Source organism: Eutrema salsugineum, unplaced genomic scaffold (assembly GCF_000478725.1).
Source record: "Eutrema salsugineum unplaced genomic scaffold, Eutsalg1_0 scaffold_19, whole genome shotgun sequence".
Taxonomy (NCBI): Eukaryota; Viridiplantae; Streptophyta; class Magnoliopsida; order Brassicales; family Brassicaceae; genus Eutrema; species Eutrema salsugineum.
This window is the reverse complement of record NW_006256838.1, coordinates 2,373,018-2,387,391: the sequence shown is the minus strand read 5'-3', so window position 1 is coordinate 2,387,391 and position 14,374 is coordinate 2,373,018. Positions and strand designations below refer to the sequence as shown.

At 37.6% G+C, this 14,374-nt stretch overlaps 4 protein-coding genes across 6 annotated transcripts; 3 read left to right on the top strand and 1 right to left on the bottom strand.

Moving 5' to 3' along the window:
• The first annotated feature begins 2,622 nt into the window (after positions 1-2,622).
• LOC18020033 (probable protein S-acyltransferase 4) lies at positions 2,623-5,515 on the top strand. 3 transcript variants are annotated; one of them, XM_006402868.2, is made up of 6 exons: positions 2,623-3,028; positions 3,467-3,655; positions 3,739-4,047; positions 4,135-4,368; positions 4,457-5,097; positions 5,214-5,515. In XM_006402868.2, the coding sequence occupies exons 1-5, from the start codon at positions 2,972-2,974 to the stop codon at positions 5,093-5,095; spliced, it is 1,428 nt and encodes a 475-aa protein (XP_006402931.1). In that variant the 5' UTR covers positions 2,623-2,971; the 3' UTR covers positions 5,096-5,097; positions 5,214-5,515. The 3 variants fall into 3 exon arrangements, with proteins under 3 accessions (XP_006402931.1, XP_024013018.1, XP_024013019.1); XM_024157250.1 differs by having other exon boundaries at positions 5,209-5,422; XM_024157251.1 differs by having other exon boundaries at positions 2,650-3,028; positions 3,729-4,047; positions 5,209-5,422.
• A 243-nt stretch (positions 5,516-5,758) lies between these two features.
• LOC18020034 (magnesium-protoporphyrin IX monomethyl ester [oxidative] cyclase, chloroplastic) lies at positions 5,759-7,668 on the top strand. The gene is made up of 5 exons (XM_006402866.2): positions 5,759-6,286; positions 6,537-6,601; positions 6,694-7,021; positions 7,105-7,203; positions 7,280-7,668. The coding sequence occupies exons 1-5, from the start codon at positions 5,813-5,815 to the stop codon at positions 7,541-7,543; spliced, it is 1,230 nt and encodes a 409-aa protein (XP_006402929.1). The 5' UTR covers positions 5,759-5,812; the 3' UTR covers positions 7,544-7,668.
• Positions 7,622-9,176, bottom strand: LOC18020032 (probable aquaporin SIP2-1). Its single transcript, XM_006402867.2, has 3 exons — positions 8,713-9,176; positions 8,139-8,399; positions 7,622-8,036 (listed from the first exon to the last, which is right to left on the bottom strand). Exons 1-3 carry the CDS (start codon positions 8,998-9,000, stop codon positions 7,872-7,874), a joined length of 714 nt encoding a protein of 237 aa, XP_006402930.1. The 5' UTR covers positions 9,001-9,176; the 3' UTR covers positions 7,622-7,871.
• Positions 9,015-14,116, top strand: LOC18020031 (phosphatidylinositol 4-phosphate 5-kinase 4). The gene is made up of 9 exons (XM_024157224.1): positions 9,015-9,038; positions 11,184-12,394; positions 12,485-12,652; positions 12,735-12,900; positions 12,986-13,102; positions 13,181-13,374; positions 13,464-13,594; positions 13,674-13,746; positions 13,828-14,116. Exons 1-9 carry the CDS (start codon positions 9,015-9,017, stop codon positions 14,114-14,116), a joined length of 2,373 nt encoding a protein of 790 aa, XP_024012992.1.
• The last annotated feature ends 258 nt before the right edge of the window (positions 14,117-14,374 follow it).

The following is a 14,374-nucleotide window of genomic DNA, read 5'->3' as shown; positions in this document are numbered from 1 at the left end:
TAGTTTCAAATGTGGATATATATGTATATGAGAGATATGATGTGAACTTGATTAGACTCAGTAGCGTTTTTGCATGTTCACATTGCAGGCTAAGGTGGTTTCGTTCATGTTTTTTTTTGTGCAAAAACAAAGTTGATAAAAGAGAGGATGTTGTGAAAATAATTAGACTGAAGCGCAAAGAAATACCTAACAACGATGGGACAGTTGGGTAAGTGCCATCTCCCAAAGTCTTTTTGGACATTATTTATACTCTTTTAGCAAGTGGAAAAAATGGTTTAAACTGTATCTGCTCGTATATGAATGGACTGGGGCATTTCCCCAACAAGCGAAACGTTTGATGTCTGAATCCGCAAATGATCACCCTTCTGCCTCAGAAGTTGAAGTTGAAGTTATTGCTTCTTGTTATAGTTTCTTGTTATAAATGAACAAAGGCTTTCTTGCCCTAGTTTTGCACATGCTCTAATCTTTTCTCTTTTAGACTTCTTTCTTTCTTAGACTTTCGGTCAAAACCAACTGTTTCAAAAAAAGTTGATATAGTCAACTAGAATCATTCTACTTATTAAGGCTTGAATGTTTGGTCATCTATACTATTCAAAGAGAGATGCATTTTTCTCTTTCATCTCTTTCCCACTTCTTATTTTCAACCTTTTTACTCTGTTTTTATACTCTTAACAACCTTAATATCTCTCTTACATATTGTTGGTCCAACCCAACAATTTTGAAAGTCCTAGGACAAAAAAATATATTTGGACCCCTAAATAAAGTTATTTATAAAAATATTATATTTTTATTTTTATTTACATAAAATAATTATTTTTGGACCCTTATTTGAATATTTTTTCAGAAAAAACCTTAATTTTTATATATAAAACATTATTATTTGAGCTCAATTTCTTTTATTTTCTTTACAAATTGACCATGAAATCCAAATAAATTTTTTATACAAATTTTAGATCTATGGGGCGTCCCACTTGGGCCGGGCCTCGATTTTAAAATAAAAACATATTTTAAAAACAAGTCTAAATATACAAGAAAATTATACCTGCGTTCAAACATACTATTCGCATAATCACTATTCCTATTTACATACCATGAACATATTTTAAAAACAAATCTAAATATACAAGAAAATTATTCCTGCGTTCAAGCACTATTCGCAAGATTCTTTAGCTTTTAGCAAGCACTGAACGGGATTTCCTAGTTTCCAATCACCAATTATTGTTGGTCTGATTCTTTTTTTATTTTATTATGTTTTGCAGACGACCTGTGAGAATTTCCGGTACCATTACGATAAGAAGGAAAACCCTTACCGAAAAGGGATCTATAACAACTTCATGGAGCTGTTCTTCGCCAAAATCCCACCGCCTTTGATCAATTTCAGAGATTGGGCGCCAGAAGAAGAAGAAGACGATGTGGAGGTCGGATCCATCGCCTCTGAGCTAGGCAGAGCCTTTGTGTCCCCAAGACACGGAAATGAGCAGTGACAAGCCTGATCATGATAACTTCCGTTTCCGCCTTGAGAAACGGCAACTACAGTGACGTAACTGCCAAGAAGATAAGTGTAAATGAGGCGGGCACTGCAGCGATTGGTTTGGTTTACCAAAGACCGGCGAATTTAAGGAGAAACTCGATCGAGCGTGGAGATGTGAGATCAAGATAGGGCAAAGAACAGATCAAACAGGTGTAAAGTTTTATTCTGTAATTCAAAGCCATGTATACCTCTCTGTCTCTGTCTGTACTTGTTGAAATGACTTTTAACTTTTCCAAATTTAGAACAGGAGTTAAGAGATTTAGTGTATATAGTGGTTTCTCTCTTGGTAATTCGATTGGTGTATTTAATTCTCCATTTTTTTTAGGGTTTATATGAGATACAGTATTTCTTGGATCTTACGGTAACAGTTTACAAGAAAAGGAGAACAAAGTGAATATATTAACTAAAATAAAGAGGGATGTGAAGAGATGAATATTCGTTGAGATGTTTATAATTCTATGGATTGACAAATAACATGGAAAAGAAAATCAGTAAGAATCAGAATACTTAACCAATTCAGCAAAAGCTACATAACTAAAATATCTCACTAGTCACTGTCATCATTTTATTTTGTGTTATCTTAAATCAAATTGACTTCTTGAGTTCTTTCTTCTTTCTTTTGCTATGAATACTGAATAGTTTTAGATGCAGACTCCTATAGAATAAAATAACACTGTTACCTCTTTTGAAGGCATTGCCATTGATAGAACAACTACTAGTTACAAATAAACATTTTAATTTCCCAAAGGAAAAACTAAAAACAAGAGAGAAATAATGAAACAAAAGAGAAGAAGAAAAACACAAACGATGGATAGAAGAAAGAGGAAAAAATCTATGTGTGAAGCACGTTTAATTGAGGGATGATTTGACTTGCATTCACAGCTCATTGTTGCATCATTCTATTTAATATTTTTGTACATATAGTTGGCCGACCATGAGATAAAATATTTAAATAATAAATAAGAAGAAATATATTCCTTCTTACAAACATATTATTCGCTAATCACTTTTCCTAATTACATACCATGTCTCCATTAACTACTCATGAACTCCATCTAATTATTCGGCAATGAGAAGCGGATAAAACAGATGCTTTTTTTAAAAAAAACCAAAAAATAAAATAAGGGAAAGAGAAGAGAAAAGGGAAAAAGGGATCGCAATTTGCAAACATCTGAAATAATTTTTGTGATTCGAGTGGAGAGGACAGCTTCAATTTCCCTGTCTCTCTCCCTCTCGGACTACACAATCACATTACAGTGTTTGTTTTTGTGAATCTTTCTTCGGAGAAAAGAAGATATTTTTTTCGTTTCTGGGTTTTTCCTGATTTGATCCCTTCTCTGATCAGCTTCTGTCCATGGATTCTCCGATGGTTTTCTGATTCTGGGTTCTTCGAAAATTTCTGTACTTTGACGTTGTTCTTCGCATTTCCCCCTTTTAGCTATGGCTTGGAATGAGACCAAACTCAAGAGGCTCTATCAAGTTTGGAGAGGAAGCAATGTAAGTTCTGAAATTTTACTTTTTGCTTTAGTTTCACGTTTAATCGTCCCCATTTCTTGTCTTTAAAAGATTGATCACATAAGTTTTGGGCATGATATCGCACGTCCATTTGACTCAATTGGATTCCTTTGAGTCCAAGTCATAGAATTTCAGACTCTTGAATTTGCCACTTGGTAATTAGATAAGCGAGCAAAAATCAAGAGTTTTTGTTTATAATTTTCACCTTCTGTGGATTCAAATCAGTTGTTGTGTTTAGATCATTCTCTGGTTTCATTAAAACCTCTCTTATCCATTCTTTGGCTAGTTTCAGTTGTTAGTATCTTTTGAGTCTTGATTGGTTCATATATCAGGTCATGGTTAGTGTGGTTACTGCAAGCTATTTAAGCTTTTCATGCTCCTTGCATTTTGTTGTTGACTTTGATTTTCCCGTTTTATCAGAAATTTCTATGTGGCGGGAGGTTGATCTTTGGTCCAGATGCGTCATCTCTATATCTATCAACCATCTTGATCCTTGGTCCCGCCGTAATGTTCTTTGTAAGAATGTACTTGAAAATGGCTGATCCTCATACCAAGAATCCAAAACTCTGTATTCCAGTTCTCGCTGTGTCTTGGATACTCACCCTTTTGGTATGTCTTCTTCTTCCCAACTCTGTAGATGACTTTATTTCAAAGATGCATTCTGAAACTAAAGTTTCAATAGTTTTCTTCAGGATATATTTTTCCTCTTAATGACATCTGGTAGAGATCCCGGGATTGTGCCAAGAAGTCTAAGGCCTCCGGAATCAGATGATGCACCGGATTCAACAACTCCATCGATGGAATGGGTTAGTGGTAGAACCCCAAATATAAGGTTACCAAGGGTTAAAGATGTAACCGTTAATGGCCATACCGTAAAAGTTAAATTCTGTGACACTTGTTTGCTTTACCGTCCACCACGAGCTTCTCATTGTTCCATCTGCAACAACTGTGTCCAGAGATTCGACCATCACTGCCCCTGGGTTGGCCAGTGCATTGGAGTGGTAAGTTACTAAATGACTTTGCCCTTAATTTCTCAAGAGTTATATAGGCTCTGTGTGTGTTTTGAAAGTTGTTTTGATTCTTTGCAGCGGAATTACCGCTTCTTCTTCATGTTCATATCAACATCAACCACTCTGTGTATATTTGTGTTTGTGTTTTCTTGGTTGAACATATTCCAAAGACATATGGATGAGAAGATTAGTATCTGGAAAGCTATATCCAAAGATGTTCTATCGGATATTCTCATCGTTTACTGCTTCATTACCGTTTGGTTTGTTGGTGGACTCACAATATTTCATTCCTATCTCATCTGCACTAACCAGGTGATTAGAAAGATCTATGCTTTATTTCAATCCTTTCAGGTTTTGTTCTTTCTCTGTTTTGTTTTAATGGTGAATCTAATTTGTGCAGACAACTTATGAGAATTTCCGTTACCGTTATGATAAGAAGGAGAATCCATACAACAAAGGAGTATTAGGGAACATATGGGAAATATTCATGTCTAAGATTCCCCCATCAATGAACAAGTTTAGATCATTTGTGAAGGAAGAAGATTATATGATGGTTGAAACTCCAACTTCAAATTTGGGTGAAAGTCTAGTTAGCTCGAAAGAGAAGATCGATATCGAAATGGGAGGAGGAAGGATTGTTGATGAGGGTGGAAAAAGTTACTCACTCCCTGAGATTCTCCGGAATCTAAACTATGAAGACCTTGAAGATGATTGTGAGGAAGATGACTTGAAGGCTAAGGATCATCATCACCACCATCATCATCATCATCATCATAATGAGGGAATCATTCCTCCTTTTGATCCTTTTTTTATTAATGACAATGGTCATAACAAGGATGAAAAAAATGGACAAGAATCAGGAGGATCTTCAAGTGATGATGAAGATGCAGGGAAACGCGTTCGGGTCTCCATTGATGATAGAGAAAAAGTTGAAGGGTATGAGCGAAATTGGAATACTGACAAAGGTATGAATATAAACGCAGGATCTGAAGATGGAACTAGCTCTCCTCAATCTACTTCACCAATGCTTCGTAAATAGAGGTAATTCATTAAGTGTTACCTCTCTGTTTCTGTGTTGCAAAAGCTTGTTGCTTGCTTTTTAAGAAACCTATATTCTCAGCCCTAAAACTATCCTTTCTTTTAACTTGCTAGAGAAGGGCTTGAAGCTGGAGAAGTGGAGATTGTTCTTTGTCATTCTTTTAACCGTGTTTTATATAATTGTGGGGAAAAAAAGATCCAGAGAAATAAGACATTGTAGGATTTGTGAGTTTGAGCATTAGATTTTTGTTTTTATGTTTTTATTTTCAATTTTTAGTTGTATTTATATAACCAGAATGGCACATTTGGATATCACCAGCATCACATATTTTCTCTCTTTTTTGTTATTAAAAAGATTTGGACCATGAATTGTAATGAATACTACTATTGTATCTTCGGAAATTTTTTCTTATTTATTTATTGGTTGATTGATTTCATTTTTCTATTGGTTAATTCTCCATCTATCACATGATATTGTTTTTGTATGTATGTATGTGTTGTTAAATTACGGAATCACAAAACTAACGGTGATATTATCAAGAAGACAGTGCAATCAAGAATAACCAATAGATTTCCACCACGCGTCAAGCCCCGCATCAGAATTCAGATTTTCACTGGATGAGATTTTTCGATTATAAAATTCCTCACAGCCTCATCTTCTTCCTCTAGCTGCTTGCTCTCTCACTCGCTCTCCCTTGCTTTCTGCAACTCACAACCAATGGCGGCTGAAATGGCGTTAGTGAAACCCATCTCCAAGTTCGCAACCCCAAAGCTCACTAACCCGAGCAAATACCTCTCCGGCCGACGTTTCTCCACCGTGATCAGAATGTCAGCCACCTCCTCGCCGCCGCCTCCGGCCACCGCCACCTCGAAATCCAAGAAGGGGACGAAGAAAGAGATTCAGGAGTCGCTTCTGACTCCGAGGTTCTACACGACGGATTTTGAGGAGATGGAGCAGCTTTTCAACACCGAGATCAACAAGAACCTCAACGAGGAAGAATTCATTGCTCTGCTTCAAGAGTTTAAGACCGATTACAATCAGACACATTTCGTGAGGAACAAGGAGTTTAAGGAAGCCGCGGACAAATTGCAGGGACCTCTCCGACAGATCTTCGTCGAGTTCCTTGAGCGGTCTTGTACTGCCGAATTCTCTGGTTTTCTTCTCTACAAAGAGCTTGGCAGAAGGCTCAAGGTATCTTTTTTGAGATTTCACTCCAAAACTATTAGATCATTTCAGTTTTATACCCATTAGATAAGATAATTGAGATAAGGTGCTGCTATTTTCTCAGCTCTGTGTTTTCAAGAGTTGTTCTTAGCTTAGTGTTTCTTGTCTACATTATACTTGAAGATCGACTTATTAGTTGGAAAACTTAAGAATTGAATATTGTTTTTTTGGATCATTATTGGTTTGATCTTTAATTTTTAAACTGATGGCATTGCAGAAAACAAACCCTGTTGTGGCTGAGATCTTCTCTCTTATGTCCAGAGATGAAGCAAGACATGCCGGGTAAGATATTTTTACAAAGAACATCTCTTCCTTAGTGTGAAACTGCAGGGACTTACTCAAGTTCTTGAATTTGATGGAACTTTTTTTTGCAGGTTCTTGAACAAGGGTTTGTCTGATTTCAACTTGGCTCTTGATTTGGGTTTCTTGACAAAGGCAAGGAAATACACTTTCTTCAAACCGAAATTCATCTTCTACGCGACTTACTTATCCGAGAAAATTGGGTACTGGAGATACATCACAATCTATAGACACCTCAAGCAAAACCCTGAGTACCAATGTTACCCAATCTTCAAGTACTTTGAGAACTGGTGCCAAGACGAGAACCGCCATGGAGATTTCTTCTCTGCTTTGATGAAAGCTCAGCCTCAGTTCCTCAATGACTGGCAAGCCAAGCTCTGGTCCCGCTTCTTCTGCCTCTCGGTGATTAGACTACACTCTCTTAACTCTCTACTTCAAATACGTCAAGACATTGGCCTAACCGGTAAGAGATTTGGTTCTTGCAGGTGTATGTGACAATGTACCTCAACGACTGTCAAAGAACTGATTTTTACGAGGGTATCGGCTTAAACACAAAGGAGTTCGATATGCACGTCATCATCGAGGTAAAGGAACTTGAAACCAGAAGATTTTATTAAGCTGTGTTATGGCCATTTTCTGAAATGTTGAAATTTGTTTCAGACAAACCGAACCACGGCAAGAATATTCCCTGCGGTGCTAGATGTTGAGAACCCTGAGTTCAAGAGGAAACTGGATAGAATGGTTGTGATCAATGAGAAGCTGATGGCTGTAGGACAAACTGATGATCCTTCCTTCATCAAGAACATCAAGCGGATTCCTCACATTGCTGCTTTAGTCTCTGAGATCTTAGCTGCTTATCTTATGCCTCCTGTTGAGTCTGGCTCTGTTGATTTCGCTGAGTTTGAGCCTAATCTTGTCTATTAGTAGCTGCAGTGCCAAAGTCTCGAGAGTTGATGGTTGGTTCTTCATTTCTTGTAATTGAATGATCGAAACTGAGAAACATTGTCTTTCTTTTTTTGCAATAAACCAAATACTTTTACTGCATCTATCAATCACATCGCATATTGGATTCATCAAAATTCAAATTTTATTGAACCGATTGATACAGTTGGGGCTTGCTATATAAACAACAAATTACGAAAGCTAAGAACAAAGTCCAAGGATTATGGCGGAAACAACCTCACCCTTTGTGTGTCACTGAAAAGGAGATTTGTCTTAGGAGAGGATTAAATATGAGAACTGATCTAATTCCTCACTCGGATTTAGCCTTTGGTTTCTCTTGTTCTTCGGTCAGAGGCTTAAACACAACATTAAAGAACCAAACAGCGAGCAGTGTAGCCTTCACAGGTCCAAGCCAATACACAAGCAAATGCTCTTTCGTTATATGTTCGCCACGTGCATAAGCCCATCCCATAACCTGCAAAGTTTTCACACAAATCAAACAAAGAGCTAAACACAAACATTGGTTTTTTGCTGCAAAATCAAAATCACAAGACTCTTCTCTCTGTTTGGTACATACAGCAGCTGGGTTCATGCATCCGCCGGTTAGATCAGAGCCAAGAATATGAAGAGTTAACTTAGCAAGACTAGCAATCCAAGTCTTCATGAAGAAACTTCCAGGGATCTTTCTTGTTAGTCCCATTGAGATCATAACTATGAAAAATGTTAGTATCCCTTCGGTTAAAGCACCGTGATGTATTGCTACGTTTAGCCGAGGTCCTTTCCCAATCTCAGGGAAAATGTGAATGACATGTTTAACCGCAAGGATTGATCCTATTACCTGTTTAAACAAAACAGAATCCGGAATCACACAAAGATATCACCTTTGAAAAATTTGCAGCTAAAAAATCTCCAAGATTAAGTCTTTGTAAAACATTAGAGCATAAAACAAAGATGATCTGAGAACCCAGCAGCTAAAACCATACATTGAGGATAGATCCATCACAAAATTTCCCTGTAATTTTTGACATTTTACAGCAACACAAAAATCCTAAATCTCATGGAAGAAGTATTAATGAGGAATTGAGGATCATCATGAGCTAAAACCCAAGAGAATTTTCAATTCACCAAAAAAAAAGTCAACGACAACAAACCTCGGCGGGGATTCGAACCACGACGGTGAAGATAAAACTGCCGAAGCCACCGGTGACTCCAGAAGCAAGAGCGGTCAAAGGATTGTAAAGTCCGCCTTTGGTGAGTTTCTGAAGGAAAGCGAAGACGAACATGGAGATGACGGAGAAAGCATATCGGACGATCTCACCGGTCGTATCGCTACGGCTAAATCCGAGAACACCGTGGACTAAAATGTTGACCACAACTCCTGCCCATACCCACATGAACGACAATACCAGATCAGAAACCACTATACCCAGTCGACCCATTTTCGATTCCAAGGATGAGAAGGAAGGAGAAGAAAAAAATCTCAGGAAGAACCGCAAAGCAAGCTTTTTTATGATTGGAGTAATGATTTTGGATGTAAAATCGGAGAATTAAGGACCGTTAAAGGGAATCAGAGATTATGATTGGCTCTCAGCGGCTAGTGAATTTAGCATATGGTGAGTCAGCTTCCGACCGTAAAGGTTTTGGCTTTGTCAAAGAGTCTTGATTTTGGAAACGATGATAAAGCTTGGCTAGTAACCAATTGAAATGAAGTAGAGAGAGTTAAAATGTGACGTTACTTCTGTGGATAAAATAATTTTGCTGCGTTAATTGGTTTTTAATTTTTTGAAGCAAATTTAGCCCCATGGACTTTTACATATAAGCGCAATAACATACTGTTTTGGGTCAAAGGCCTAAAATTATAAACATGTTGTTTCGTTTCGTTGAAATCCTGACAAAAAAACGCCAAAAATCAATGGAAAAAGGGTTTGATTTGGGTTGATGATGACAAAAAAGGAAAGAAAGACGATTATTGGGTTTGATAAATAAATAATTATTGCGTTAAACAAACTAAAAATATAGGTAGGTACCTTACTCAACTAGATGTTTTATAAGGGCTTTATGATATTGCACAAATTTTGCAATTAAGAATGAAGAAAGTTAGTTTCCACAAAAAACAACAACATAGACCTGTTATTAAAGATTGTATTTTTTCATAGAAATAGGTTTGAAACATGGATTGTTATCCTGATGCTGGAGTAGATGGAGTAGATGAGAACGAGTTTAACCGAAATACATAGAAAAAGAATTGTTCATCGGGATTTGACCCTTAATATCATTTTCCTTGATGCCGAAGGTGTGATCAAGATAGTACTTTATAGTCTTGTGCTCTCCTACGGAAGTTGATTTCTTTGTTTTAACTTATGAGTTGATGTCAACATGTTATTCCTGGCTTTATCTTATCAGTTTGAAATTTCCAGACATGGAACAATGACGTTCAGTCTTGGTGCCTAAAGGTGGAGTTAATACTTACTTGTATGTACCACCTGAAATTGATCACCCAACCATTGATGGAAAGGCAGATATTTACAGTTTGGGAGTTAGTACTTACTTGTACATACCATCTGAAATTGATCACCCAACCATTGATGAAAAGGCAGATATATACAGTCTGTGAATTATCTTGTTCGAACTTTTGCAGTTTTTTAACAGCGGCAGTGAAAAAGTCCAAGTTTTGAATAAGCTGAAGAAGGAATTGTACATGGGAAGACTTGCAAAGTTTTCTTTGACCATATGACCGTACAAGACCACATGAGACCAATTTTGCATAAAGATTTAGAGGCCTAAGGATTAACTTGAAATTTATGTTCTGATTTTTATAAACCTTATAAAAGTTGTGTACTTTTATAATATAAAAACTTAAAAACGGTTAATATCATCCTTTCTAGTTTTGTCTCAAGATCCCCAATGTCTAACTTAGATTTTTAGGTGTGTAAAATAACTCTGTGTATCGTACCTTTATGAATGAGATATACATAGTTAAGCTCCACAATCAGTGTAAGCTAAATCGATCAGTTATTACTTGAATTTACTTTTCAATTTATTTCTTTCATATGAATATATGTATGTTTGTCAGAGGAAAACTCGGAAATGCTAAGAATAGAAAGAAATGGGTCTTGCTTGTTTCTCTAAATTTGAAGGCTTTCAGTGGTTTGAGGAGATGAACGGTTTGTTCTTTGAATGACAGAATTAGTTAAAGAGGAATGGCCAAGAAAAGATGAATTGTCCGAGAGATATTGTTTTGATCCCTAAACTCTTTTGGCCATTAATTATTTGTTTCTCTCTCTCTCTCTCTCTCTCTGATTCTTTGTTACGTTTGGATGATCGTTCAGAGCAGCATTCACTCCGAAAATGTTGCAATCTAAAACACAAAATAAACTCTTTTTGCATATGATTCTATGACAATGGATCACAAAGTAAGAAACATTGCAGACATCTTGATTAATGCTGCTTTTGATCATTGAATGGTTTTAGGCTTACATTGTGTCTTCTTCCGCACAGAGGTCATGATCTTGTTCACTTGTGTATGTGTTCATCTATAGGATCGTTCTTTAGACAAGAAAATATTATGTTTCTTTAGGGATTTTTCTACTATATAGTTGTCTAGAAATAAAAAGTCTTGAACAAAATGAGCAAGGAACAAAGCTGTGTTCTAAAAGCTTGGGAGGTGACGGTGAGAAAGACACAACAAGCGAAGAAGCGTGCAAACAGCATTTTTGGGACGGTATCGGTAGCTCCACAGACAGATGATGATACTACTACAACTACGACTGATGAGAATGACGATGAGAGCAGCACAAACAGAAGCAGCATAGGGGAATTATACCATGCAGAGAGAATACTTCCTAACGGAGACTATTACACAGGGCAATGGTATGATAGTTTCCCCCACGGACACGGCAAGTATCTATGGACAGATGGTTGCATGTACATCGGTGAGTGGTATAACGGGAAGACTATGGGGAAAGGCAAGTTTGGTTGGCCTTCTGGTGCCACCTATGAAGGAGAGTTCAAAAGCGGATACATGGACGGTATTGGCACTTACACAGGTCCTAGTGGAGATAATTATAGAGGTCAGTGGGTGATGAACCTGAAACATGGACATGGGATCAAGAGCTTTGCAAATGGAGATGTGTATGATGGTGAATGGAGAAGGGGTTTGCAAGAATCTCATGGAAAATATCGTTGGAGAGATGGGAGTTATTACATTGGAGAATGGAAGAGTGGTATGATCTGTGGCAAAGGCACTTTTGTTTGGACAGATGGTAGTAGATACGATGGGTTTTGGGAAGAAGGTTTCCCTAGCGGAAACGGGACTTTCAAATGGGAAGATGGGAGTTTCTACGTTGGTCATTGGTCTGAAGATCCTGAAGAGATGAACGGTACTTACTATCCATCGAGAGGCGAAGGGAATAATCTTGAATGGGAACCTAAAGACGTGTTCAACAATCTAAGTGAGTACAAGATATGTAGTGGAGAGAAGGTTCCGGTGTTGCCTTCACAGAAGAAGCTCTCTGTTTGGAACTCTTCCAAGCGTGTAGAGAAGCCGAGGAGGATGTCTGTTGATGGAAGGGTGAGTGTTGGGGTAGATAGAGCTTTTGAGAAGATGAATATGTGGGGAAGCGAAAGTGGTGAAGGAGCTGCTGATATTGATTCCACCACAAGGAGGGATTTGGATGCTGAAATGATGAGACTTGAGGCTGAAGGCTTTATACAGAGCCTGAGACCAACCCCTGTGCCTATGAGATTGCCAAGGGCAGGGAGAAAGCAAGGCGAGACTATATCTAAAGGCCACCGAAACTACGAGCTTATGCTTAATCTTCAGCTTGGAATCAGGTACGTATATCTCAGCTTTTTGCCTCCTCTTTTATACACAGTTTTGAAGCTTTGTATTTGATGTTTAATGAATGATCTTTGCTTACGCAGACATGCTGTTGGAAAACAAGCTCCGGTTGTGTCTCTTGATCTTAAACACTCAGCTTTTGATCCAAAGGAGAAGGTATGGACAAGATTTCCACCAGAAGGAACCAAATACACACCTCCTCATCAATCTAGTGAATTCAAATGGAAAGACTATTGCCCATTAGTTTTTAGGTGAGATACAATAACACTATAAATTCTTACTTAGTTTCTTATTCTTACACCATATATGTTTTGCTAATTGATCTATCTTCAGGAGCTTGAGGAAGCTATTCAAGGTAGATCCAGCTGATTACATGTTATCAATCTGCGGTAATGACGCCCTTCGGGAGCTATCATCCCCTGGTAAAAGTGGAAGCTTTTTCTACTTGACAAACGATGATCGTTATATGATAAAGACAATGAAGAAGTCTGAAACTAAAGTGAGTATTTTTTTTTTACTCTCCTTAAAGTTATCAGATGAAAAGTTACATAGATTAACTGCTTTCCGGAATTGTTATGATGCAGGTACTTCTAAGGATGCTTGCAGCATATTACAACCATGTTCGAGCATTTGAGAACACTTTGGTGATTAGATTCTATGGTCTACACTGTGTGAAGTTGACTGGACCAATCCAAAAGAAGGTAAGAACTGACGAGAACAATGCTAATTATTGGATTTTGATTGTTGTATTCATCTCTTTTCCGCAAAAAAAACTGCAGGTGCGGTTTGTGATTATGGGAAATTTATTTTGTTCTGAGTACTCCATCCACAGACGTTTTGATTTGAAAGGATCTTCTCTTGGACGTACAACTGATAAACCTGAATCAGAAATCAATTCAAACACAATCTTGAAAGATCTTGATCTGAATTTTATTTTCAGATTACAGAAAGCTTGGTACCAAGAATTCATCAGGTTAGAAAAAAACCATCAATCAATATCTCTTTCCATTGACATTTCTCATTCACTGTTATTCATTATGACCATTTTTCCCCTTTATTCAGGCAAGTCGACAAAGACTGCGAGTTTCTAGAACAGGAGAGAATCATGGATTACAGTCTTCTGGTTGGGATTCATTTCAGAGAAGCATCAGTCGCTGGAGAGCTGATTCCTTCTGGAGCTCGAACGCCTATTGGTTCGCACTCCTGAAAAACCTAATATCATTTCTCTTCATTAGAATGCATCAACCAAATGTGTTTCTTTCTCATATGCAGGTGAATTTGAAGACGAATCAGCCCCTCGTCTCTCTAGAGCAGACGTGGATCAACTTCTATCTGATCCCACAAGGTAAACATATACACACACTCAATACTTAGAAAGAAATCTCTTGAATTTTGGCTGTTCATTAAATCGGTTTTGTTTCTGCAGATGGGCTAGTATCAGACTTGGAGGAAACATGCCGGCTCGAGCAGAGAGGACAATGAGAAGAAGTGAGTGTGAGTTCCAGCTAGTTGGGGAACCAACAGGAGAGTACTACGAGGTTGTCATGATCTTTGGAATCATAGACATTCTTCAAGACTACGACATCAGCAAGAAGCTTGAACATGCTTACAAGAGCATTCAGTACGATCCTACTTCAATCTCAGCCGTTGATCCGAGGCTTTACTCGAGACGTTTCCGTGATTTCATATTCAAGGTCTTCACTGAGGACAATTGAAACAAGTCTCCTCTGTTTCTGCCCTTCTCAGGCTTTCTTGCGGCCCAAGACAAAAGGGTTTAGGTATATATATATACTCACATTTCGGCAAAGGGCTCTATAGTGCCTTGCAGCCACTACTTTTTTTTCTTTCTAACTTAAAAATCGTTCTGATTTTATAATAAACTATGTAACAACAGTCGACATCTATAGCAGTGAATATTTTGTTTTTTTCTGTTCTATTGTTTTGTTCACGAATATTAATGACTTCTTCTATTG

Excerpts from the sequence above, each read along its gene's own strand:
- LOC18020034 (XM_006402866.2), top strand. The coding sequence starts at position 5,813 with ATGGCGGCTGAAATGGCGTTAGTGAAACCCATCTCCAAGTTCGCAACC. Across the intron at positions 6,602-6,693 it reads GATGAAGCAAGACATGCCGG|GTTCTTGAACAAGGGTTTGT; the intron begins GTAAGATATTTT and ends TTTTTTTTGCAG. Across the intron at positions 7,204-7,279 it reads ATATGCACGTCATCATCGAG|ACAAACCGAACCACGGCAAG; the intron begins GTAAAGGAACTT and ends AATTTGTTTCAG.
- LOC18020033 (XM_006402868.2), top strand. The coding sequence starts at position 2,972 with ATGGCTTGGAATGAGACCAAACTCAAGAGGCTCTATCAAGTTTGGAGA. Across the intron at positions 3,029-3,466 it reads AAGTTTGGAGAGGAAGCAAT|AAATTTCTATGTGGCGGGAG; the intron begins GTAAGTTCTGAA and ends CCGTTTTATCAG. Across the intron at positions 4,048-4,134 it reads TTGGCCAGTGCATTGGAGTG|CGGAATTACCGCTTCTTCTT; the intron begins GTAAGTTACTAA and ends GATTCTTTGCAG.
- LOC18020032 (XM_006402867.2), bottom strand. The coding sequence starts at position 9,000 with ATGGGTCGACTGGGTATAGTGGTTTCTGATCTGGTATTGTCGTTCATG. Across the intron at positions 8,400-8,712 it reads TGGTTCGAATCCCCGCCGAG|GTAATAGGATCAATCCTTGC; the intron begins GTTTGTTGTCGT and ends TTGTTTAAACAG. Across the intron at positions 8,037-8,138 it reads GATGCATGAACCCAGCTGCT|GTTATGGGATGGGCTTATGC; the intron begins GTATGTACCAAA and ends AAAACTTTGCAG.
- LOC18020031 (XM_024157224.1), top strand. The coding sequence starts at position 9,015 with ATGAGAAGGAAGGAGAAGAAAAAA. Across the intron at positions 13,375-13,463 it reads TGGTACCAAGAATTCATCAG|GCAAGTCGACAAAGACTGCG; the intron begins GTTAGAAAAAAA and ends CCCTTTATTCAG. Across the intron at positions 13,747-13,827 it reads CTTCTATCTGATCCCACAAG|ATGGGCTAGTATCAGACTTG; the intron begins GTAAACATATAC and ends TTGTTTCTGCAG.